Here is a 24,506-nt window from a genome sequence, read left to right as displayed (position 1 = left end):
TTTTAGGGTCACTTATATATACAATCATATCATCTGCAAATAGAAATATTTTGACTTCTTCCTTTCCAATTTGTATCCCCTTGATCTTCTTTTGTTAAGTACTATATTGAATAGGTAGGGAGAGAGTGGGCAGCCTTTTCTAGTCCCTGACTTTAGTGGGATTGCTTCGAGTTTCTCTCCATTTAGTTTGATGTTGGCTACTGGTTTGCTGTAGATTGCTTTTACTATGTTTAGGTATGTTCCTTGAATTCCTGATCTTTCCATGACATTTATCATGAAGGGGTCTTAGATTTTGTCAAATGCTTTCTCAGCATATAATGGATGCACCCAAGTCACACTCCCTGTCCCCCCTCGTATCTACCCTCCACCCTTGCAACCTTTTCCCTACCAAAACAAAAGCAAACAAAATCAAACAAACCATAGAAATCATCTCTTCATGTAAGCTGCAGTGTGTTACACTGTGTACCACAATATACCCCTCTCTCCACACATCTTCACTTACGAATGTTCATTGCAATGAGTCATTGGTCTGGTTCAAGATTGTTGGCCATTCAAGTGACATTCTCAATGTTGGATCATCACTGGACCCCTTCCTGGTTTTCCTATTGTTGCCCTCTGTCATGGAGGTCCTGCATCTTTGGATCAGCAGGGCCAGCCCTTTCTCATACCTCCACAGTTCACAGATGATGTAGATTTTGGGGTGAGCCAACCCAAAACCCTAGATCTGAGCCTGGGTTGTAGCTGAGCTGATCAGCTCTGCAGCTCTCCCTGGTTCTCACTGCTTCTGCTGAGGTCACCCAATGCTGCCCTTGGCAGAAGGCAGGGTCAGCCCTCCTGCTCTCGTGCCCTCTGGGCTGGCTTACTCAACAACCACACCTCCACAGTCAGCTCCACTGTGTGCCTAGGCAAGGTGAAGGGCCTACTCTCCTAAGTGCTGCAGCTGCGAGGTGAGGGGCAGGGCCAGCTCTCCTGCTCTCCTAGAATTGGGGTCTGTTCTCCCACTATTGTAGGTGGAGTCAGAAGAAGGGACATCAGCCCCACACTACTCACTTCCCCTCACGGCAGACAAGTGATGAGGCCAGCTTTCTGTGCTCATGTCCACAGAGCTATGTCACCAGGACCAGTTCTACTGTGCTCCTCGGAGGAGGTGCAGGGCCCACTATCCTGAGTGCTGCTACTGCAAGGGGGAGCACCAGCTCACCCACTCTCATGACCCTGCGGTCAACTCTCCTGACTGCCTTAGGTTGTGAGAGGCAAGCGGGTGGAGAGCATCCCTGCTGTACCCAGCCCACCTCAGGGCATATGAGTGTGTGTGTACAGGCTCATCTCTCCTATACCTATGCCCTCAGAGCTGGCTCACGCTTGTCTTTGTCACTAGAGACAGCTCCACTGTACTGCCCAGGCAAGGCACAGGGTCTATTCTCTCAGGTACTGCCTCCTGTGAGAAGTGGACCAGCTCTCCAGAGTGCCACAACCAGTGAGTGGGCAGGCTCGGTTCTGCATAGCCTCTGGTCATCCACATGATGCCAGACCAGAGTTATTCCCAACCAGGTTTCTAGTGATGATATGAACCACTGACAGCAACACCATACTGCTGCATAACTACGAATCTCAGTGGCAACAGCATCCAGGGGTGAGACTTCATCGTGGCCCCAGGCGGCAGGGCTGGCTACTCACAACCAGCTCTTCCTCCTCTCTGTCACCTCTCCGGTCCCATCTCTCTTCATAATGCTTAAACTGTTCTGTTTCTCTTTCCCGCCCATCTGTCAATCTTGCACTTTGCAGGTGGCTCCAGCTGCCGGTAGCCATATGGCTAGTAGATCTCTGGATTAACCACTCTGTTTGTGCCAATTGGTGTGTTGGCAAGTGGGCCTCTAGTTATCTATATCCCACCCACTTGGCATGGTAGTGGGAGGGTCTATTGATGTCTTCCCTCTCCCACATCATATGGCATGGTGACAGGTAAGCCTCTTTGGGTCTATGGCCTGCTCAGGCTATGTGGGGGAGGGCAGGCCTCTGGGAGACTCTTCCCATCCTTACTATGTGTCATAGCAGCTGGAAGGTCTGTGGATGTCGCCTAAGTTTACTTTTAACCTCCACTGCCATCAGCACTGTCCTGGGATACTTTGAGGATTTCCTTGTCACTGAAGTAAGTCACCGTTTACACTGAGTAGACAAAGGTGCTTTTCTACTTGAATTCAATTTCATGGATAGTAGCCTGGCAGTAGAGAATGATGGCGGTAGAGCCCTGATCACCTGCCTTAGCTCTGAGTAATCTGAAAACAGCCTTTTAGCACATCTTCTGCCCTGCTATCTGAGAGTTTCCTTCTTCTATTGATCCCTTCTGCATCCACGATCTAGTCTTACCCCTGTGTTTTCCTTCTCAGCATGTATTCTCAGATGCCTATCTTGAAAACTATAAGCGATGGTGCAGACTGTTACTTTTTATGCTTACCCTATGGTGCATATTTCCCAATGTGGTTCTGTATGGGTCTGTAAGGAAATGCCATTTTGAACTGTTATTATTGCAGTAATTTTTACTCATGCTCCCTAGAGCCAAAGATGTCTCTACTTTTTTTCTCTGCTCCTCTTTAGTGCCCAGCAAGCTGCCCTCTGGAACCACAGTTTCTGGGAAAAAGCAGTCGTTCCTGGGAGCAAAGATCTTAAGCAGACACTAGAGGGCAGCAGGAGATCACACATAATGTAGCTCTCAGCCTTTGACTAGTTGCAACCTACCTTGTTTCAAGTGGCAGAGATGAATATTAGAAGCAGATGTTGACTGGTTCCTGCGTCTAGCCAAAACATTAGCCAGCAGTTAGCTGCTGGGCAGTGCCCACAGAGAGTTTGACCTTCCTCAGAAGAAAACTGCTTTCCCTGGAAGACAGGTGCCCTCTTCTAGGTTATGCTGGATTACTCTAAGCCTATAAAAGATAGCAACAAGTGCTATTTTTGCATGGTGGGGTCATAGGAGGCCATAGGCATAAGCATCTCTCATTTGATTTTCAGAACACTTGGATGAGGAATTAGAGTCTGCATTTTACTAACATTGGGGAAGTGAAATGGCTTGCCAGTGATTTTATTTGAAGTAGCTGGATTTACTAGCTGTAAAATTGTGCTCAGTCCTTGCCTGATCTCCTCAACGGGCAGAAAGAAAGCAGTTTTAGAGAAGTTCCTTATTGTTATAGCACCAAGCAGGTGTCAAGAAAAGATTTAGCGATTCACATTTTCTTCAGAAATGAGAAATGCTGGATGGATGCCAAGAAGGGTCAGAGGGAATGAATTTGATGATCCCTTTGATACACTTGTCCTACATACTCTTCTGTGAACCCTTTAGATAATAATAATAAAATATAAGAACTATTATTATTGACATTTCAAAGCTGAGAAAATAGCACATTAGAGAGGTAAATAACCGATCAAAGTTTCCAAACTAGAAAAACGGGAGCTGAATTCAAATTCAGAAAAGCCATTCTGTTGTAGCTGCCCTACTGCTCGTGCCCACACTGAAAGGCTGCCAAGATAGCTTAGAGGAGAGGATCATTTGTGTGTCTACTTTGTACATCAACCTTCTTCTTTTTGGGGGGGCTCTACCATGCTGTCTCTATTTCTCTTTCCCAAATGTGCACACACATGGCACAAAGCACAGAGACACATTTTATGGAAACCCACTCCATAACGCGCTACAGTCTCTGAGATGGAGCTTTACCTAGTGTTTGATAGCTTTAGCGTATTAATCAGGGGGCAGGTTTGGATATTGCTAGGCATTCAGATAGCATCTACTCTGGGTTTAAGTCTGACACTTAGGTTGAGAATTGCCACAGTTTGGATGGCTGCCCATGTTTAACAAGGCTTACCCATGAAGAATCTGGAACACTGAGGAAGCTCACGTCGTTAAAAGTGTTAGAGGACCGAAGCGTGATTTCGCAACAAATACAAATTTAGGTGAGATTTCTGACTAGGTGACCTGCTCATGAAAACGTACGAGCTCAAGAAAAGTGGTGGGAAGGGTTGGATGTATACACAAGCGTAGAACAGCGACCCGTATGTGAAACACAGAGATCGCAGGTAGGTCTCAGGCAGGAATGAAAACTGTTACCGAGAACTTTTCTAAGAGGGAATACATATAATGAAAAGAGAGCAGTATTGCCTATAAATCGTTTGACTCTTCCAGTTATATGGCCTTGTGCGAATGACTTCACCTTTGTGAGTTGGCATCAGTAGTTACTCCTGAGCCTTGCTACACTTGGCCTTGACGATAAAGTGAGATGTAGGCTTAGAGTCTAACATATTGTCATACAATTAGGAGCATTAAAGGAAGGGGAGTCATAGGCACATACTCGTTTATTCTGATATTTTTACCTTTAGACTGTGCCAATAGTACAGACAATATATTTTTGTGCTGAGAATATACAAGTTCATTAAAACTGGTCATGGTCCTTGTTCTTTCGGAGCAAACTGGTTGGCATGGCAGATACTGAATTAGAACATTAGCTAAAGTTACAAATGTGCTAAGTACTGTCACAATTAGGATTTCCATTGACAGTAGAAACTGAAAGAAGTCTGTAAATGTGAGTGCGGGCATGTGTGTGCTGTTTTCCACACTTCTTTTGAAGTATTTAATGTGGTCAGTCACAAATCACTTAAGATCACATCTACTTGGCTATCATTTTGCACTGTTAACATGCTTTCAAGTATGGCTATACAGTCTATCTATATTTAACCTGACAAGTCAAATGCCTTTGCCCCTCTCAGTGGTGGCCTTGAGAGTGGGCACCGCTGGCCTTCACTGGAATTCTAACCTCATGCGTCTTTCTCTTCTACCTCCATGATCAAAGCAGAAGAGAATGCTAGGGATGGGGATGGTCAGACTTTGTTTGACTCTGCCCTTTCCAGTTCCAGCAGATTTTTTTAAGCTGCCCCTTTCTCATGGGTAAGTGTCTCTGCTGTGATGCCCAGTGGTAAAGATTTCTCTCCAGACTAGGGACATTGTGATTTCTCTTTGGCTCGGTGATGCAGATCCACCTTTGTTACTGGTTTTCTGGTAGTTTGTTTCACTTTAGAGACTCTTGGGGAAAATTCAAAAAGCTTGGATGCTGTCCCTTCCTTTTGTCCATGGAAAACATAAGCAGTGTTTCAGGATCCCTGAATCCTCCGGGTGCCTCTGCCTATCCCTCTCTGCTCTTCTAACACAGGCCATCAGAGTTTCTGCAGGTGAAGGTAAAGCCTGGCCTACCTTTCTTACCACTTTCTGGCAACAGGTACCAAATTCTCTAAGTAGCATCCCAAGAGACCCTTCACAGAACGTGGCGGTAGAGGTCACAGGATTTGTATGTCTGTCCTAGGATGCTAGAGACTCCAAACATGGTAATAGTTCTCTCAATGAAAATCTCCCTTTATATTCTCTCTCTCTCTCTCTCTCTCTCTCTCTCTCTCTCTCTCTCTCTCTCTCTCTCTCTCTCTNCCCCCCGCGCCTGTTTGTTCTGACTGAGATTTTCAGAGTTACAAACCTAATTAGAATTCATTTTTAAGTTCTGTGTCTATGGGCTTGATGTTGGGATCTCACTTCTGCTATGTCTTGCTGTATCAATCGAAATTTCAATTTTAACATCCTGTTACAACAGCAACAATATAATCATAGCAAGTGCTGCAGCAGCAAACAGGAACACCTCATATTGATTAGGAGTAGGAGTAGCCTGTGCCAGGTTACCTCATTTAATCCTCACATGGACTTTTAGTTTATACTGTCACATATCAAGGACACGCTGAGAGCCATAGGCTGAGTCAGGCTGAAAAGCTCACATTGAACCACGAAGCAGACCAGACTTCAGTGGCGACATTTCAGATGAGTACTTTCCCTTTGTTTCAGATTTCTGTGTGGCGCGGGCCTCGGATTAAACTGCTTCTCTCCAACAGGACACAATAACTCCTCCTCAGAGATGATTCCATTTCAGTAATTCCTGGGAGGCCACTGCTGTAAGGAAGGCCGCTGTTGTAGGAAAGGCGACTCTTTATGATGTAAAAGTCTCACCCTTCCCCTCCTCCTTTCAGGTTTCTAATTTGAGCCCCTGTCATCCCCACGGAGCCTTTAAATGCTTCAAGGAGGAGCCCATTGCCAAAGCAAAGCTTGCCCGACTAGGAAGTACTGAACAAACACCCGCGCGCCTGCAGCCCTGGCTCTCCCAGAAGCCCTCAGTCTGAAGCCTTTGTTTTGTTTTCTGGATGAGGGCAAATGGTGCCATCACCTCCTGCCGAAAAGCTCTGGCTGCTCTCCCAACAAGGAGTTGTCATTTCAACTAAGGCTTTTTTTTTTTTTTTTTTTGGTGGCAACAAAATAATACCCAGCAGGAATTTGGGAGGAGAAAAAAGAGAGTTCATTTGGCAGGTTCTCAAATGAATGGGTTGTAGTGTCATTGGAACTGAACCGGGCTTGGAACCAGACATGATCCTATTTTGGAAGCATTATTCAGAGGGATGGGAAATGTGAACAGTGGAGACGTCTCTTCAAAAATGCTCTTTATCTTTTTCCCGTTAAAGACAGACAGCCTGTTTTTACTCCGCTCTCCTATCCTTGCAATGCAGAGGCCCACATGCAAACCCAGAGGAGGTCAGAACATAGAAAGTTAATCAACTGCTGTATCTGCTGACTTTCCTTAGAAAAGGTGAATCTTAGTTTGTGAAGAGACCATATCTCTACGGAATTCTTAATTACGTCTCATGCTTCTGACTCCAAGTCCTGACTCTTGCATTCATTGGTGCTCTGATAATCTAGCCAGTGGCCAGGGCGTATACGCATACTATGTACGCAACAAACATTTATTGAAAATATTTTTGAAGCCAGGCCTAGTGGTAAAGACCCTTAATTGCAAGTATTTAAAGGTCTAAAATGGCAGGATTGGAATATTCAGCTCTTTCTGGATTGCAAAGTAAGTTCAAGACAAATTTGTGTAACTTGTGAGACCCAAAGTCAAAATACAAATTAAAAGGAAAAAGAAAAGCCCAGTGACGGTTGTGGTGGTGGTAGTGGCATATGCGGTGGTGGTGCATGCCTTTAATCCTACCACTTAGGAGGCAGAGGAAGTTAGATCTCTGAGCTCAAGGTGGGCTTGGTCTACAGAGTGAGTTCCAGGACAACCAGGGTTATACAGAGAAACCCTGTCTCAAAAACAAACAAACAATCAATCAAACAAACAAACACACTCAATCGAACAAAGAGCGCTTGGGGTATATAGTTAAGTGGTAGAGTACTTGCTTACCTTGAGGAAGGACCTTTAGATTAATCCCTGGACCTGGAGGTAGAGGGTAGGAGGGAGTGTGCTTAAAATCTTATCATGGATCATGAACTGTGTAAGGTGGATCTGTAACATCAGCAAAAATTGATCCCGCATTTTCATTCATGGACGTTTACATTTTTGAGATAGAGGATACAGACGTCAGGGTGCAATGAAAATCTGTAAAAAGGAAACCTTAATGTATATTAAAGGTACAGGAAGTTTGGGGAGATTTTTCTGAGGAATTAACATTTGAACCAGAAGTCACCCAGGAGGAGATGGAAGGGAAGCATTTTGTAGGGAGACTAAGTATGTGCCTGGACTGACAGAAAGACATAGTGTGTATGCAAGGAACTTAAAGGTCACTGCAGCAGATAAGAAGAAAATGAGGTGGGGCACTGTAAGATTAGTCTAGAGAGGCAGCAGCTTGTCTAGACCTCATATTATGTACATGGCTGAATAGTTTTGATTTCTATCTTAAGAGTAGGGAATTATCACGGAGGAGCTTAAAGCAGGCAACAGCTACATGGTTTGCCTTTTGGAAAGATGACTTTAGCCACAGGGTGGGGTCGGATCAGAAACTTAGCTTTCACAACTGTAATGTCTACAGAGGAATAATTAGTGGAATAGCTAATGTTCTTCCCTGCTGTAACTCTCATCTAGATCATAACTTAGACATGACAAAACCTTTGAGGAAAAAAAATCATTCTTAAAAATTATAGATGGGACCTAAAGGTGATCTCTTTTCCTAGTCTGTTTTCCATTTTCATGTCTGCTAAAAAAACAACAAACAACAAACAAACAAAAAACCAACCACCACCAACAAAAAACCATGTTGGATCAAGTGATTTCCAAAGCACCCTCCTTTTGCAAAGCCAGGCCTTTGGGTCATCTGTTAATTCTACACTGCCGCTGTCTTGCTTTTTTTTTTTTTTTTTTAGCCTGAATTGTTACCTTTTAAAACCACTTACAGAGGATGATGAATGGAGAAAGGTAAAGATTTATTGATCAAAGGAGAGTAGTATTATTGATTATTTTATTAGTAAATGGATAGTATCTTTAACAAGATGCATAAGTATGTTTGTTTGATCAGGGGATTTAAAAAAAAAACCTTTGACATTAAGTAGCATTTTTTAAAATTTAGCTATGTGTGTATGACAGTGTATCATTTGGGAGATGACTTTTATGTTTTAATATTCAAGACACTTAATCAAGAAGTGGTGGCACAAGAGTGCCAATTCCAACACTTGAAAATCAAAGGAAGAGGATAATGAGTTCAAAGCCAGCCTAACAATCAGGAGACTTCCTGCTTTAAAAGCAAACACACAAACTTAACTGGAACATTGATAGCCTTGGACTATCAGTGATAACATATATAGATGATAACAGTAATTTGGGTGATTAAGTGGTCACTAATTTATTATCTTCATGAGACACTATAGTTTATAATAGGAAGGTGATATTCTATAAGAGTGTCTAAAAATGTTCTTTCAATAGTTTGTTGTATCTTAATTTTGGAAGAAGAGATGTCCCACTATGGTTTCCATCTTTGGAAAGTCATGGTCCCAATGTTTTGATTATTTCTTTGCAATTTTTTTTAAATTTGCAATTTGAAAATGTACATTTTTCTCTACTCCCTCCTACTTCCATACCCCTCTTTAACTCTAGGTTCATCCCATGGACCAGAAACTCAATTTCCCACTCTGAACACTGAAGATTTTCTGTTAAGAGACAAATAAGCTTTTTTTTTTTTTTTTTTTTTTTAGCTTTTGTGAGGCATAGAATCCTTAGTGTAACCACTCAGTTCTCCATTGTGGTCACATATAATACATAAACGAACTGATGCATCTACTTTCCATTAAAACTTTATTTATAAAAACAGGAAGTCAAATGAGTCTGTCTCATGTATCCTTCCAACCCCCCATCTTAAACTTCTGTGTCTGATTTGTAATATCATTGTTGTTTGGATTTCTTCTTTGATCATCTCTCCAAATGGTTGTTCTTCTTCCCGCGTCTTTACATAATACTCTCTCAGTCTTCCAGCTGTTGGGATGCCTTTTTCACAGCCTTGTTTTGTTTATCTTAGTAACTACCCTTCTTTAATCCCTCTGAAGGAATGGTTAGCTGGAATTCTCCTAGTCTTCCTCTCCCGGAGCCTTTGATCTGAGGCTCTTATGTATTTGCTGACAGCCAGACAGAAAAAGCAGAGTCCAGATCCCGGACCTGAGGGCAGAAAGAGTAATGAATGAGGGCGGAGTTTATTTGTGTTTCTAATTGGCAAGCCCATTTCCAGATCAGCTGCACGTCACTGCAAGCCAGAGCAAGAAGAGAAAACTCTTCCTTTTCCTTCTGACCTAACTGCCTAGGGCCCTCATGGCCACTGATATGTGTTTACCTTTCTTTCTTCAGGATATTAGAAGCTGCCATCTGGACCATACTCTGTCCTTTAGTGGAGGGTTCCTTTGTTTTGGCACTTAGATTGTACCTTGCACATTTTTGAGGTCACTGTCTGTATAGTGTATGATGTCACCCTCCAGGTCATACTTACTACTGTGTCCCTTGGAGCTTTTGGTGCTGCAGCAAGCCTCCCCTTCCCTTTTGTATTTTGTGTAAAATCTTATATAGAAAGGCAGCCTGCTAAACATGTACATGTGGAGCTGCTATATTTGAAGCTGGGAAGTTGGCAGGCATCTACTTAGTTAACTCTAGTCCTATGGAAGCAGTTTCTGAGGTGCTCCCTAGAACTTTATTGTTTATTTTTAACATGTATGGATGTTGGTTTGCAAGGATGTGTGTGTGTGTACCACAGGTATGTCTGGTACCCTAAAAACCATAAGAGAACTTGGAATCCACTGAAACTAGAGTCACAGATGGTTGTGTGCCACTGTATAGGTAGTAGGAGCTGAATCTGGGTTTCCCCGCACCCCCATAGGAACAGCAAACGCTTTTAACTGTGGATCCATCTCTATAGCCCCTGTGAGTTTTATTAGGTATAGTGTGCTTGGATGTATAAGACGGTTGTGTAGAGGCAGCAGGACGACATTGTGGAGGTTCCTCTCAACTTCCACTTTTATGTGGATTACTTGGGTGGAACTCAGTATGCCAGGCTGTGTGGCTATTACATATGAACCATCTTACTAGCCCTCTTCCTATGATTTCAAGAATTCTTCAAAATCTCTGAACTGGATCGTGAATGGATTTTCCTCCATTCATAGCTTCTCAAGCTCCTTTTATGAGTATGAAACATATCCTCAGCATCACGTTAGATACCGAGAGTCAGCAGGAACAGGTTGATAATATGGTTTAAAAGTCAGAGAACATGAAGGCAAAGAGAATTCAAGTTCAGATTCCACCCTCAATAAGATTTACTTATTCAGAGTTGATCAGCTGAGACGATAAAGGGAAGCTTCTTGAGGTAGATTAAATTGTAGCATCAGTGGCTGCAAAAGACCTCAGAGGCAGGGCATGGTGAGCAAAGGTACAGAGACAGGAGCGACTAAGTATATAAGCCACAATAGGAAGCAATGGAGGTTGCCCAGACTACATCCCAGGGAACACATAACAAAATCAGAGGGAAAGGAAAATTTCCTAACGAAACAGGTAGGCAGGCATCAGAAGAGGAAATAATGCCCACACCAGACAATTCTATTTCCTTTTATTTATTTCATTTGCCACTTATAACTGATTTCATTGGTTCATTAACCCTGTTTCAAACAACTAGTGATCCAAATATCCGGACATTAACAGGGGGTTTCCTCCCCGCCCCCACCAAAGCTGCAGAAGTTTTAGGAAGCAGAACTGTTATTCAAACCAAACCAAAATTGGCTTGACCTGATGCTCATGCTTCTCTCATTATATTGTTTTATGGAAAATATAAAACTGGAGCACCAACTTAAAAGAAGGGTGTAATTTGTGTAAATTGATGATAGACAGAAGAGAATTTCTGGTCAGGAAAAATATCTCTGAGTATTTACATCTTGCTTGTAGAATCATTCTGTGTGACCTACAAATTTGACATGTGGAAAGCGAGGGCTACACAGAGCAACAGATAAATAGTCGGGTATGACAGGATGTAAGATGCCATCCTGTTATCTTAACCCTTCGGCCAGTGGTTTTTCCAAAGCATGATGAACAAGTCACCTTATTATCTTTGTTCTTTTCCAACAGGTACCAGTTTCTCGGTGAATGCTCTTTGTTGGCCTAGAGATTCAGCCACTTAGATAATATTGGGTTGACCTAAGCTACTGCTTATTTTTATAACCCTCTAGAGACCACGGAGCTGGGCAGCAAGAAGGAACTCAAGTCCATGCCCTTCATCACCTACCTCTCCGGTCTCCTGACAGCCCAGATGCTATCAGATGACCAGCTCATCTCAGGTGTGGAGATTCGATGTGAGGAGAAGGGCCGCTGTCCATCTACCTGTCACCTTTGCCGCCGACCAGGCAAAGAGCAGCTGAGCCCCACACCAGTGCTGCTGGAGATTAACCGTGTGGTACCACTTTACACCCTCATCCAAGACAATGGCACAAAGGAGGTGAGCTTCCCTGGCCCAGATAGTCACATGTGACCAACCCTCCTAGCTCCTGCCCTTATGATTCCTTTGTCCATGAGGATTATCTTCCTCCTCAATAACAGCAGTGTGGTGCTTTCTATTATTTATAGATTCATTGTTCTATCCTAAGTATGGATGTATGTTACACTAGCAGTTATAATGAATAAACCCCCAAATCTCAATGTCCCCACACAATAGACATCACTTTATTTGCCCAGAATTCCAAACAGTTGTTTTTGATGAATAGGTTACTTTTGTCTGAGGGGTGGTTTAGAGAAGTAGCCTAGTATATTTTTGTTCCATTAACCTGACATTGCCAAGGTTACTGGGGAAGAATACAGATTGGGGGGGTGGGTGTTGCACGTTAAAGCTTTCAATGGGCCAGGCTTTGAAGGCAGCAAATACTAATTACAGACCCATGAATTAGAGCAATTAAGTCATTGTCTACCCCTGTGTACAACAGAGACAGAGAAATAGATTTTAACTCAGGACTCTATAGGAAGAATGCATGTGTTTAATAAAAAACTAACAATGCTTGCCTCATTATATTCAAGTCTACAATGTACTTAAAATACTGATCCATATGAAATTGTTGATATTTGACCGTGTTTTTAGTCACACAATGACAGTTCCATATGATTAACACTACGGCAAACAACATACGTGAATGAGTAATGTGTTAACACAGGGGTGGCTATGCAGGACTGTCTCTCTGAGACTTTATGAGTGAGGCTCTCCTTTACTGCTCCATGAGTAGTAGAAGTGGTGCGAAGGATGCCCTCTGTAAGGCCAGCTTTGTTCATCTGCAATGTGGTACAGTACAAACTAAGCTGTGTAGCCTTCACAGCATGTTCTTAGGATGTGGGAGAGGTGGCAGGTTGATAGTTCATTTCTATTTGGATCCAGCAGAAAAATCTTCCGTGTATGGATTTGATGGTGATTTTGCCTAGCATTGCTGAAATGTTCAATGTTTTGAATGTATAGTGAAGTATTCCATCATGGACTCATGGTACACTAGAGGATCTCAAGTTTGGGAACATGATCACTAGATGTCACTGTGTTCCTTACAAGAGATGCGATAAGCTGGAAGGACTAGCCATTCATTCCTTAAATCAGTAAGCATAGTTTTGAATACACTCTTAATGCCTAATACTATAAAAAAGTAAGAGTAGGAAAATAGATGTTACCTCCCCTTCCCTGAATGCCAGAAATCTAATGCAGCTCCTCATGTATGATCTGTGGGCACTGTAACACTGAACAGTGCCCATTTTTCCTATATGGTTTTTTAGTTCATGGAATCTATAAACTTGTAGAGAAGACAGATATCCACAAAGCAGTCACATATAGCGAAGCCAGACTGTATAAAGTCCCAGGGGCAATTCTGGGCTCATTTGAAGTGCCTGCCAGGGAGCTCTGTGGGATCGGAGAAGGCTTTTCTGAGGAAGTGACTTTTAAAACAAGTCTCTGTCACTAGCTACATAAAGTAAACATGGAGAACCAGGACTGTGGGAGGAGACAGGGAACAAGGGCATTCCAGATTGGAGGTCCAGGTCTTTTCAAGACCTGGAGAGTAGACAAATACTATTCATTTTAGAAGCTGGAAGCTGAATGAGAACCAGTGTGGCTGGTGTCAAACTGAAAGGTTTCCATGTATAGCACTGAGAAGAGCTCAGACTGAGGTATAACAGCTATAAAGACAAAGAATTAGGTTCCAGAGTCGCAGTGGACTTTGGAGAGCTGAGGTTAGATCGACAGTCATGGCTGCTGTCTTCTTGGCTCCATGTTTTTTTTTTCCCCTCCGAGATTCCCCAGGAAGCATTAGTATACCTGGTTTTCTCTAAGCCTCAGGTTTTTCTTCCTCTCTCTGAATCACTAACAGGCTTCTCTATATTCATGGCATCCCAAGGATACTGAGGCACACCAGATATTTGATTTTCTTTCCAGGAACTCACTTTGTAGACCAGTCTGCCCTTGAACTGAGAGATCTTCCTGTCTCTGCCTCCCAATGCTGGGATTAAAGGCACACACACGACCACTCCCGGCTGTATCAGATATTTCCAAGAGACCACCGTGTAGTCAGAGTATGTGGAAGAACCCTATGTGGAAATGATCCTAACTGAGGGAATAATGGCCACCCAAGAAGGCTGATGTAAGGATAGTATTTATTTCCATTTCATTTGTCATTGGTTTTTTTTCCACTTCTGCCTCAGTCCTTTATCACCCATTCTTCTCCAGGTTATGCCGGAGTGCTGAGGAGTTGCTGTGTAGATAAAACACTGCTGGGTCTCCTTAATATGACTTCTCATCTGATTCCCTTAGAAGTAGGTACTACAAGAACATATCTCACAGATGTACAAACTGAAGTTTGCAAATATCACTCAGAATTACACAGTGACTAGGGGTGGAGGCAGGATTCACAGCCAAGTCAGAATACTACACTATCTGCTTCCATGAAGACTGAAGACTTAGTTTATTGCAGGAGACTCAGAACAAAATTATTTTTATCCCATTCAATATGTCTTTTTTTTTTTTTTCTTGGTGAGAAAAAAAAAAAAACCCTCACAGAGCAAAGGATTTCTCAGGGTTTTGCTATGTTCAGAAATCACGACTTCCAGCTCTAGGTCTCTGCCTTTCAGTATTTTATCTATGAGATTATTTATATGTATATATATATATATATATATATATATATATATATATATATATACTGTTTTTGTGCTTTCTTTGATACTTCCTCCTCTAGATAATACTTGATGATTTTGTTGATGCCCAAACTGTAGTCTTCAAGCCAGATTCACACTTTGTATAAGAGAGTTCATCGGTTGACCAAATCCCAAGTGGACCATACTTAACTGATTTTGGGGGTAGCATCCCGGCCTTTGATTCTGAATGACAGGAAGAGTAAGCTCTGGATATTTTGAGGGACTCGTGGATACTTCTTCAGGTGGCTGGCATGTCCTGGGATCATTTATAGTGAAAATGTAGGAAGGGATGATGGCTTTTGCCTTAGCTGAAAAAGAATCTTTTAACTACTCTTTGTGCTCTGATTTTTGAATACGCAAAATGTTTTTTTTTTTTAATGAGTATCTTTGTGATGGAGAATTTGATTAATGCACAATTCTCCTCCTCCACCTGTTAAATGGCCTTTACACAGCCCCAAGCCACAGATCTTGGCTCTCTACAACTGCTACTTAAATGTACTAGACTTCGCGTGGTTACTAATTTAGCCTGTGGGTAGAGACTCCAAGTGGAGAAGAGGCAGGAGTGTCACAGTGAAAACCCAGACAGTTGGATTTGAATCCCACATCTGGCATTTACTGCCTCTGTGACCTTTCTTTTACTCATTCATAGAGTTACAATTATAATATCCATCCATATCCATTTCAGGGCTGGGCGTTTTGTTTGGGTGAAGTAAACAATTGAGACAGCAGGGATCTAAATTAGACACTCTCCACCATTGTTATTTGTCATTGATTGGACTTCTGTTGTCTGAATGTGGTCTCTGTGTATTTAAATCTGGAGAAATACAAGCTAACTTTATCCAAGATCACCTTTTGGTATTGTGATAAAGTCAGATCTAACTTCTTCTTTTAAAAACTTGTATACTTAGTGTTATATTTGGTTGTTTTATATACTTCAAATGTATGTGTGTATACATGCAATCCACATACATACACACTTGCTATGTAATATCGGTATCAATAGTGAAAATACCATGTTTTTTTTTCTTTAAGGGCAGATTAGTGATTTTTTTTCTTGTAATCAGTTAATATGTATTCATACTATGGTTTCCTCTAAGAAGTTACAATAGCTTGTCTTATCTAATTGTTATATGCCCAATATTGTGCAAATTTTATAGCTAAAACAGCAAGCAACAGAATTAGATGAATAATCAAAAAATTTTTAAAAAGCAAAATATTTAATATATAACTATCCCAAGATGCATAATAGCAAGTGCTGAACACCATCCATCATTAGAGAAACAAAAATCAGAAGCAAGGTGAAATGCCACCTTACTCTTAGAGTGACAAATGACATACAAGTAGAAATTTTAGAGCAGTAGAGAAAATGTGGAACCAACATACTAACTTTGAAACAAAATACAAAGAAAATCTTTTGGAGTTGAAAGAAAATCTAATCACCTATAAAAACTTACTTCTCACACAGAGACAATGCCAATGTTACTTTTCAGAGTTCATAATGAGAAGAGAAATATATGATAATCTTGTACCCTATCCCAATGGAAACTCATTTACTAGCTAAAATATATTAAAATCTCTCTCCCAAGTACTGAACAAATGGCCAAACAGTGACCAGGCTAACTTGGGATCCATCCCATGGGCAGACATCAAAACCCTGACACTATTTTTGATGCTATGTTGTGTTTTCAGCCAGGAGCCTAGCATGGCTGTCCTCTGAGAGGCTCTACCTGCCACTGACTGAGGCAGATGCAGATTCTTATAGCCAATCATTGGCCTGAGGTCAGGGACCACTATGGAAGAATTAGGGGAAGGATTGAAGGAGCTGAAGGGGATGACAACCATATAGGAAGACCAACAGTGACAACTAACTTGGACCTCTGGGAGCTCCCAGAGACTGAGACACCAATCAAAGAGCATACATGGCTGGTCCAAGGTCCGCAGCACATATGTAGCTGAGGACTGCCTTGCCTGGCCTCAGTGGGAGAGGATATGCCTAATCCTGTAGAGACTTGATACCACAGGGAGGGGAATTTCTGGTGGTGGGGGATTTGCTCTCAGAGGTGAAGGGGAATGGGGATGGGGAAAGAACTCTGGGTGGGGATCTGGAGGGGGCAACATTTGAGATATAAATAAAAAGAATAATTAATTAAAAAAAGCAGTTTCCTCATCAACAAAGTGGGTATGGATAAGTTTACCTCAGAAGTCTCATGTTGAATAATTTGGAGATGACTTGATAGAATTTTGAAGGTTGTAAAGTATTTAATGTCTGGTGATTCACTTCCAGTTCTGTGAGGATTTTAGTCTTCATGTTGTCTTAGGAAAAGTCACATATAATTTTGGTCTTGTTGTGGTTGTTTGGCCTTCCTGCATATCTTTATTCTCTGCCAAAACACTTATTTGCTTCATTTCCATTTCTTGGCTCAAACTGAAGAAAATGCTGATTAACATTTTAAAAGAAATTAACAAAGTCCCTTCTACCTCAGCTATTACCACCACCATCCCTATACCATAACTACCACCATCTCTACAACAATGAATGCTGCCATTACCACCACCCGGCCACCACCACTATCTCCACTACCATCACCACAAGTGTGCCCACATATAACTGCACAAAGACCCTTACCACAAAAATGATTACAGCAGTAACTTGAACATAATTACCAACATAAGAAGGAAAATTGTGTTACTACCATCATCAATATTTTCATCAATATCAGTATCACTATAACAACCATCTCAACGTTTAATAATGACGGTCATCACTCATGGTATCATTACTAGTATGTACTGGTGTTCCATTGACACCACCACAACTACTACCACCAACCTTATCACCACTGCCAATACCAAAGTTACCAGCACCACCATTACCCAACCACTACCACATTACTATTACCATATCCATAGTCATTGCCATTACAAATGTCACAGTCACTGTACCACCATTACTTGTCACTAGTATGTCCTTGTATAATGACATTATTGTATGCCAGATACTGTGCTAGAAAATATGACACAGAGGGCACTAGGATGTAGACTGTAACTTCAAGGATCTCACAGTCTAGTAGATGAATCACAAGGCACATAAGCAGCTCTAATTACTTGCATATGCTACATTAATGCATGACTTATTTTTAAATAATGAAATAAGCATTCCAAATGTATTAGAATACAGTGAAAAACTTTGAGCGACTGGATCTGGAAAATGTTTGGGGGAACTGAAGGTACACAGAGGCAAGTAGTACATATATCAATAACATGAGGTAGGTCTCAAATTCATAATATCTAGAATATGTACATATGTATATATATATATATATATGTATATATATGACATATCATGTGTGTGTGTGTGTGTGTGTGTGTGTGTGTGACTTTTTCATTGATCCAATAGCTTAAATGGCTCCATATATCTTACACAGACATGACATTTCTCAACCTAACACTACAACTCTCCATGTTACCCTCGGTTCAGCCATCTGCAAAGGAATTCTAGGTACTGGGCTTTTAAATCTACACTAAACCTACACTAAAGTCTACATATGCCAAATTTGGTCTGGACCAGCAATAGGAGATGCCCCTTCCATGTGCCAATCCAATCTGTTGCCTGTTTTTGTAAACAAAGATTATATTAATATATTCATGTCTGTGGTTGATTTCCTGCTACAGTGACAGAGTTAAGTAGAAACTACAGAAAATCCTATAATGAGTAATTCCTAAAATACCCCCCTCTACTCCTTAACATAAATTATTTACAAAACCATTATCTATACTAAAAGATAGTGGAAGAGAAATGTGAGAATGAATCAGTAGGTATTGGTACTTGTCATTCAGCCTGCCCACCTGAGGTTAATGCCTGGGACACTCAGGATGGAAAGAGAGAGCTGACTCTAGCAAGTTTTCTTCTGACAGCCACACATTTATACACATGCTATTGTAAATGTGTGCTCAGTTTCTCTTCTCTTCTCTTCTCTTCTCTTCTCTTCTCTTCTCTTCTCTTCTCTTCTCTTCTCTTCTCTTCTCTCTCCCCCTGCCCCCTCTCACACACACACCACAAATGTAATAAAATAGTATGCATCAAATATTGAACAGAAAAAAGGAATATTGATAGTAATTAACTTTATGTATGTGACTACACTGTAGCTGTCATCAGACACACCAGAAGAGGGCATCAAATACAATTACAGATGGTTGTGGGCCACCATGTGGTTGCTGGAAATTGAACTCAGGACCTCTAGAAGAGCAGTGAGTGCTCTTAACCTCTGAGCCATCTCTCCCTCCCAGTAATTACCTTTAAACATGTGTCTAGTGTTTTAAATATTCTCATGTTTATTAGCATGCTTCCTTACTCTTTTTCTCCCTTAGCACATTTGAAGAATGCACTATTATGCTAATTTCACAAACTGAAAATAAAATACCCAAGGTTCAGAGCTAAGTAAATTTTCTGTGATCATACAGCTATTGAATTGAAGGGTGAGAATTTAAACTCAAGTGGCTAATTGAAAGGTAGGGATTTGGGCTGGAAAGAGAGCTCAGTGGTTTTAGGGTGTGTACGGGTCTAACAGGAGATCTGAGTTTGGTCCCTAGCATCCTCATTGAGTGGCTTACAAATGCCTATAATTCCAGCTCCATGGGGTCTGAACCCTTTTTGAAGACTCCACATGAATCTGAGCTCACATGTGCACACCCACACAAAGGCACACACACCTACCTAAATCTTCAAAAACAAACAAACAAACAAAAAAAATTAAAAAGAAAGTTAAGAATTTGAAGGCAAGATTCCTGAGTCTAGAACCTAAGTATTAAATACTTGCAATAGGTGAAAGAGGCTCAGGAAAGAGTAGGGATACTTGTTGATAAGAAGGATTCCGGTGCAGAGAAAATGGAAGGGAATATGGGGATTATGAAAAATGAGTAAGCTTTACTACATAAATGTGGAAAACTGTCAATTGGAAATGGGAAAACAGGAAAAGGGTTGTTTAGAAAGCTGTGTTGTGAGTAAGTTGGAATGCTCTATTAAGGGATATTTATTAGGGGTCTGAAAACTGTATGGAGAACTTTAATCTCTGGATCAAGGGAGAGGTGTTACTAGATGTGAAGGTTAGGCTAAACACTACAGCAACATTGCACTTGAATTTCAAAGACTAGAACTCCTTTAGTGAACATACTATTAATTTGCTATTTCTTTATCTTTGACTTTAAAACATCTTTGGTTATTATCCTCAGAAAATCCATTCAAAATTGTGCGTGCATGCATGTGTGTGTGTGTGTGTGTGTGTGTGTGCACCTGATATGTGTGTTTTCATGTGTATGTGACTGCATGTATCTGTGGAGGTACATGAATATACATGAATGTGCCCATGTAGAGGTCAGAGAATAATCTTCAGGGTCATTCCTCAATACCGTCTACTTGTTTGCTTTAGACAGAAGGATCTCTCAATGGTCTTGAACCCCAAAATTAAGATAGCCTGGCTGGATAGCAAGCCCCAGGTATCTTTTTCTGTTTCTGCCTTCCCACATCTGGGATTACTAGCACATCACCATGCCTGGGTTGTTGTTTTTACATGGGTTCTAGGGAACAAACTCTTCCTGCTTGCAAGGCAAGCAATATACCAGCTGAGCTATCTCCCTAGCCCAGAATTATGCATTTTTTATTATTGTTTTTCCTACAAAAGAGATTCATGGTATCAGCAACTTCCCCGACTGTTCCTCACTCAAATGTTAGAACAGTCAAATAAGAAGATATGTTGAGAACTATATCAGAAATCTATTTTTTTTTTGTAATGTTTGGGGAGAGTGGGAATCCAGTTCAAGTAATTTTAGTAAATATTGACTAAGAGATCAGATAACGTTTTAATCACTTCAGATACATCACAAAGCAATGGTGAGACAATCATCTGGAAGATGCATTTCTACCAGAATATGTACATGAGACAGAAAAATAAGAAGTTTAGTAAACAATATGAAAAGGTAGCTGACTAGATTATGAATAAGAGAGATGTATGTACGTACTCAAGTATAGAGTTTTGGGTCTTGGGTATCTCAGAAAAGACCAGAATCACTGGAACAATATGGAATAAATATTCAATAAGAATGCAGCTTCATGGCCCCTTTGAAGCAATTCTGTTTGTCTAAGAGCTAGATCCTGCCTTTCCATGAGCTTCCCCCAGGTTCATTATAACACTATTCTTTATATTCTTGAATCAAAACTTTGCTTCATATGTCTTTGCCATTTTAAAATTCATATAAAGAGTTCTTTGTTTATGGACAAAGAAAGTCAAATGTTTCTTACACTCTAGCTTAAATCTTCTCTGCTATTATGGGACACTTTTCTACATCTCAGATTCTGAGAAGGAGGTGAGCTGACCAGGAATCAGCCTGTCAGGCAATCCTTGGCAGCAGGGAAGATCAAAGAAAAAGAGGGGAATAATCCGAATATTACTCAACACACATGGTCAATTACAAAAGAAGAAGTTAATGCTTGGCTTGCCTACTTACAAAACTAGAAAACCAAGCTCTTTCAATAGGAGCAGAAGACTACCAGATTCAGAAAAATATACAGCACGCAAAGTCTTATGCAAATGTTTTTGCATGTCCGAGAGTAGAACAATTTGATAAGGCATCTGATTCCATTATTAAGTGTAATAAGTAGAACAACAGGCACCCCTTCCCTGTACTTTAACAATAACGAGCATTTACTAGGCATCGCAGCGGTGCCAAAAACACTGTAGGCGCTTAGTTCACTGAACTTTCTCATCAACTTCACATGCACATCACATCATTATCTTTCATTTCTCAATGTGAAAATAGAAGCAGTGAGAAGTCTAATCACTTGATCCTAGCTAGTAGCGCTAGGGTTTGTCATCAGCACCTGATCACTTCTTATTATTCTGGCTCTTTCCTTCCAGCTTTTACAATAAAGTGGAGTAAATGGCTGCCTAACATGTACTAAGGACATTATCACTTCATTCTGCTTACTGTTTCCAGCTATCATCATCTTGTCTTTACTTAGTGGTCAGCTTCTGGAAAACTGAACAGTGTCTGCCTGTATCATTTCGTTATCCTTCATCCTGGCTCACTCCAGCTATTCTGCTTCTCCCATTCATATCCCTGGCAGACCTCTGTGCTTCATCTGCCATGAGAGGCCCTGTATGTCTTCTGGTGGTGCTTTCTATCTCAGCTTCCATTATCCTGAAACCATGGCAACACCCACCCTTCATGTTATTTCCTTTTAGCTTCTGTATGTGCATGAAGTGTTTAGAGGAAGACATCCATGTGTCCAGCGGTTTCCTCTATCATTTTACTTTTATGAGACAAATTCTCTCATTTGACCTGAAGGTTGGTTAGTTTGGCTGGCCAGCAAGCTCCTGTGATCTTTTGTCTTCACCCTCCAGTGCTGAGGTTACTGCTATGAACTACTGTGCTTGGTTTGTACCTGGGTCCTGGAGATTTGAACTCAGGTCTTTGCTTTCTTAGCAAGCACCTTTATTCACTCAGCCATCTCCCAATCCTTAATTTCTTTCTTTCTTTCTTTCTTTCTTTCTTTCTTTCTTTCTTTCTTTCTTTCTTTCTTTCTTTCTTTCATTCTCAGTAGGGTGGTAACAGCTGGCCCATAACTCACTAGATAGATAGATAGATAGATAGATAGATAGATAGATAGATAGATAGATAGAGATCAGGCTGATCTTGAACTCAGAGAGATCCACCTGCTTCTTCCTTCCAGATGCTGGCATTAATGGCAAGTGCCACCACACCTGACATCTGTGTTTTAAAAAATACTTCCTACCACATATTGTTAAAGACATGGAGCCTATGTTTGACCATGCTCAGTTTTTACATGTTTTCTTTTTCCTCAGTGCTCCCTGTGAATTCTCTTCTCTCAAGGAAAGCCACTGTTCCTGCCATTGAGTTAAAATATTTTCCTATACCTTCAGGAGATTATTTTATGAGGTCTGAGATGGGACCAACTAAATTATATGAGTAGCTTTTACACAGGTATAGAGTAAGATACATAGTAGAAACTCTATCAATATGTTTCAATGAGAACAGATGAATAAAGAGTGAAGGAAGTCACCAGTCTGCAGTGGAATGTCCATAATGTAATTTTACTACATGAACTATAACAATTATCTCAGCAGTGTTATATATTTATTTGCATTTTATACAAAAGGATACATAGACTAAAATCATATAGACAACCATTCCTTGAGGTCTAGACCAGAGCCAGAACAAGAATTCCAATTCCAGCTCCTCTACAGCAACTCATTCATCACAACACCATCAATTATCTGAGGATGTCATGCAAAGAGTAGCCCAGCCACAAAAACAGGAACTTCCAGAATAAAGCAAAGTTCAGGCACCATCTTTACTGGCGTTTATCCCTGTTCACCAGGGGTCTCTTCTTGGGTTATTAGACAATTTGAGTTAACAGTGATGTTAAGGACCCACAGAGAATTAAAAATACAATTCAACATTCTCTTTAGATTTATCTCTAATCTAAAAGAAAGAGGAAAAAAAATTATTCCAGATGTGCCTTACAATGTGTCAAGCATATACACTTGAAATCACCAGTTATACAAATGGCCATCCTATATAAGGCCTTTCTGGTCAACAATTGAGGGATACCTGGCATCTCTGAGCAAAATGTTTTCAGGCTATAAATTATACTCTGAGGGAAAGAACATGAGGAATGTAACTTTTCCTTGAATCAAGAGGTTTTGTTCTTGTTCAATTTTGTGTGTACATTATACCATTTAAAGAAATACTGTCAAATTCCAGAATCCTCTGTCACTGTAAAATTGATTTTGTTTAGAAAATCATAATAAATATAAACATAATGACACAGTGGACTTCCATGTACTCATCTGAATTTAATCAATGACCATCTCATCCCAAGCTCACCTCACCAGCCTTTTCATCTGCTTTGCCAAAATAGACCCACCTCAAACATTAGGTAATGTTTTATGTAAGTGTTAAAGCTATCATTTCTAAATGATAAACATAAAACCACCTTCGCATCACTACCAAGCTTCTCCAGTTAACAGCGATTTCTTTATATCACCAGCTTCAGGTGTTGTCTGGGATTAACAGATTATCTTTTATTTTTTGTTTCCAGATTACTTGTTCAAATTGAGACCAAAAGTGAAATAAAAATCAAAAAGTTGATTGGCTTTTAAGAGGGATTCTTCTAATCTATAGCTCTCTCACTAGCTCTCTCTTCCCTCTCCCCCACTTCTCAACATGACAAAACCTATGTTTTCATAATTAAACTCAGTTATTTGTCCTTTAGAAATCTCCATAGCCTGGGTTAGTTTAATTTCCATCCCGCTGTGCTACTGAACATCTTCTGACCTTGTTTTTTTAGTAAACCCATAGTAGGTCTACAGGGTTGACCACACTGGTATTTGTTTTTACTTTTACTGTTTGTCTGTTTGTTTTTCAGAGCCCATAAAACCAGTATTGGCCTTCCTCCACAGCTATTTAGCTGAACAGAAGAGGAAGTTGAGATTTGTGTATAGTTCAGATTCTCTTTTTTGTTAAGGTTGAATCTGTCCTCAAGTTCTGTTGTTCCCTCTCCCCTGTGTGACTTTGGTAAGGCACTCTGAGCCTCTCAGATGTGAGGTGAACTTCATGTTGCTTCTTAATTTCTGAAGTTACTGCATTAAATGAGTGGAATAATAAATAACAGGATGAGCCTTGTGCATCACATGTAATAAATGCTAAGTAAAAACAAGCTTATGAGAGGTGTCTGCCCCTGAGTGTTCTCAAGGCCTGAGCTAGTAAGAGAGCCATCTTTGCTCCGGTGCATTGCCTGAGAGAGGGCAGACTGCAGAAGTGACACAGCTGCTGGGACAGACTCCATTTCTGACTCCAGACATCCGGCACCTTTCCCACCATAGGAGAGGTGTCTGCCTGGGAGGGTTCTCAGTGCCTGAGGTGGTAAGAGAGCCATCTTTGCCATCTTTGCTCTGGTGAGTTGCC

The 24,506-nt window shown here is 40.9% G+C and overlaps 1 protein-coding gene across 3 annotated transcripts in view; it reads left to right on the top strand.

The window, feature by feature from the left end:
- Astn2 (astrotactin 2) overlaps positions 1-24,506 on the top strand; it is a 958,131-nt gene that overhangs the window by 743,449 nt on the left and 190,176 nt on the right. For all 3 annotated transcript variants that reach the window (XM_021201332.2, XM_029539608.1, XM_021201333.2), the window contains one exon: positions 11,537-11,802. In XM_021201332.2, coding sequence (XP_021056991.1) covers positions 11,537-11,802 — 266 coding nt within the window. The remainder of the gene's footprint in view (positions 1-11,536; positions 11,803-24,506) is intronic.

The sequence above is a fragment of the Mus pahari genome, chromosome 6, assembly GCF_900095145.1.
Source record: "Mus pahari chromosome 6, PAHARI_EIJ_v1.1, whole genome shotgun sequence".
NCBI classification, from domain to species: domain Eukaryota; kingdom Metazoa; phylum Chordata; class Mammalia; order Rodentia; family Muridae; genus Mus; species Mus pahari.
The sequence above is the reverse complement of the archived record's forward strand: the minus strand, read 5'-3'. Positions and strand labels throughout refer to the sequence as shown.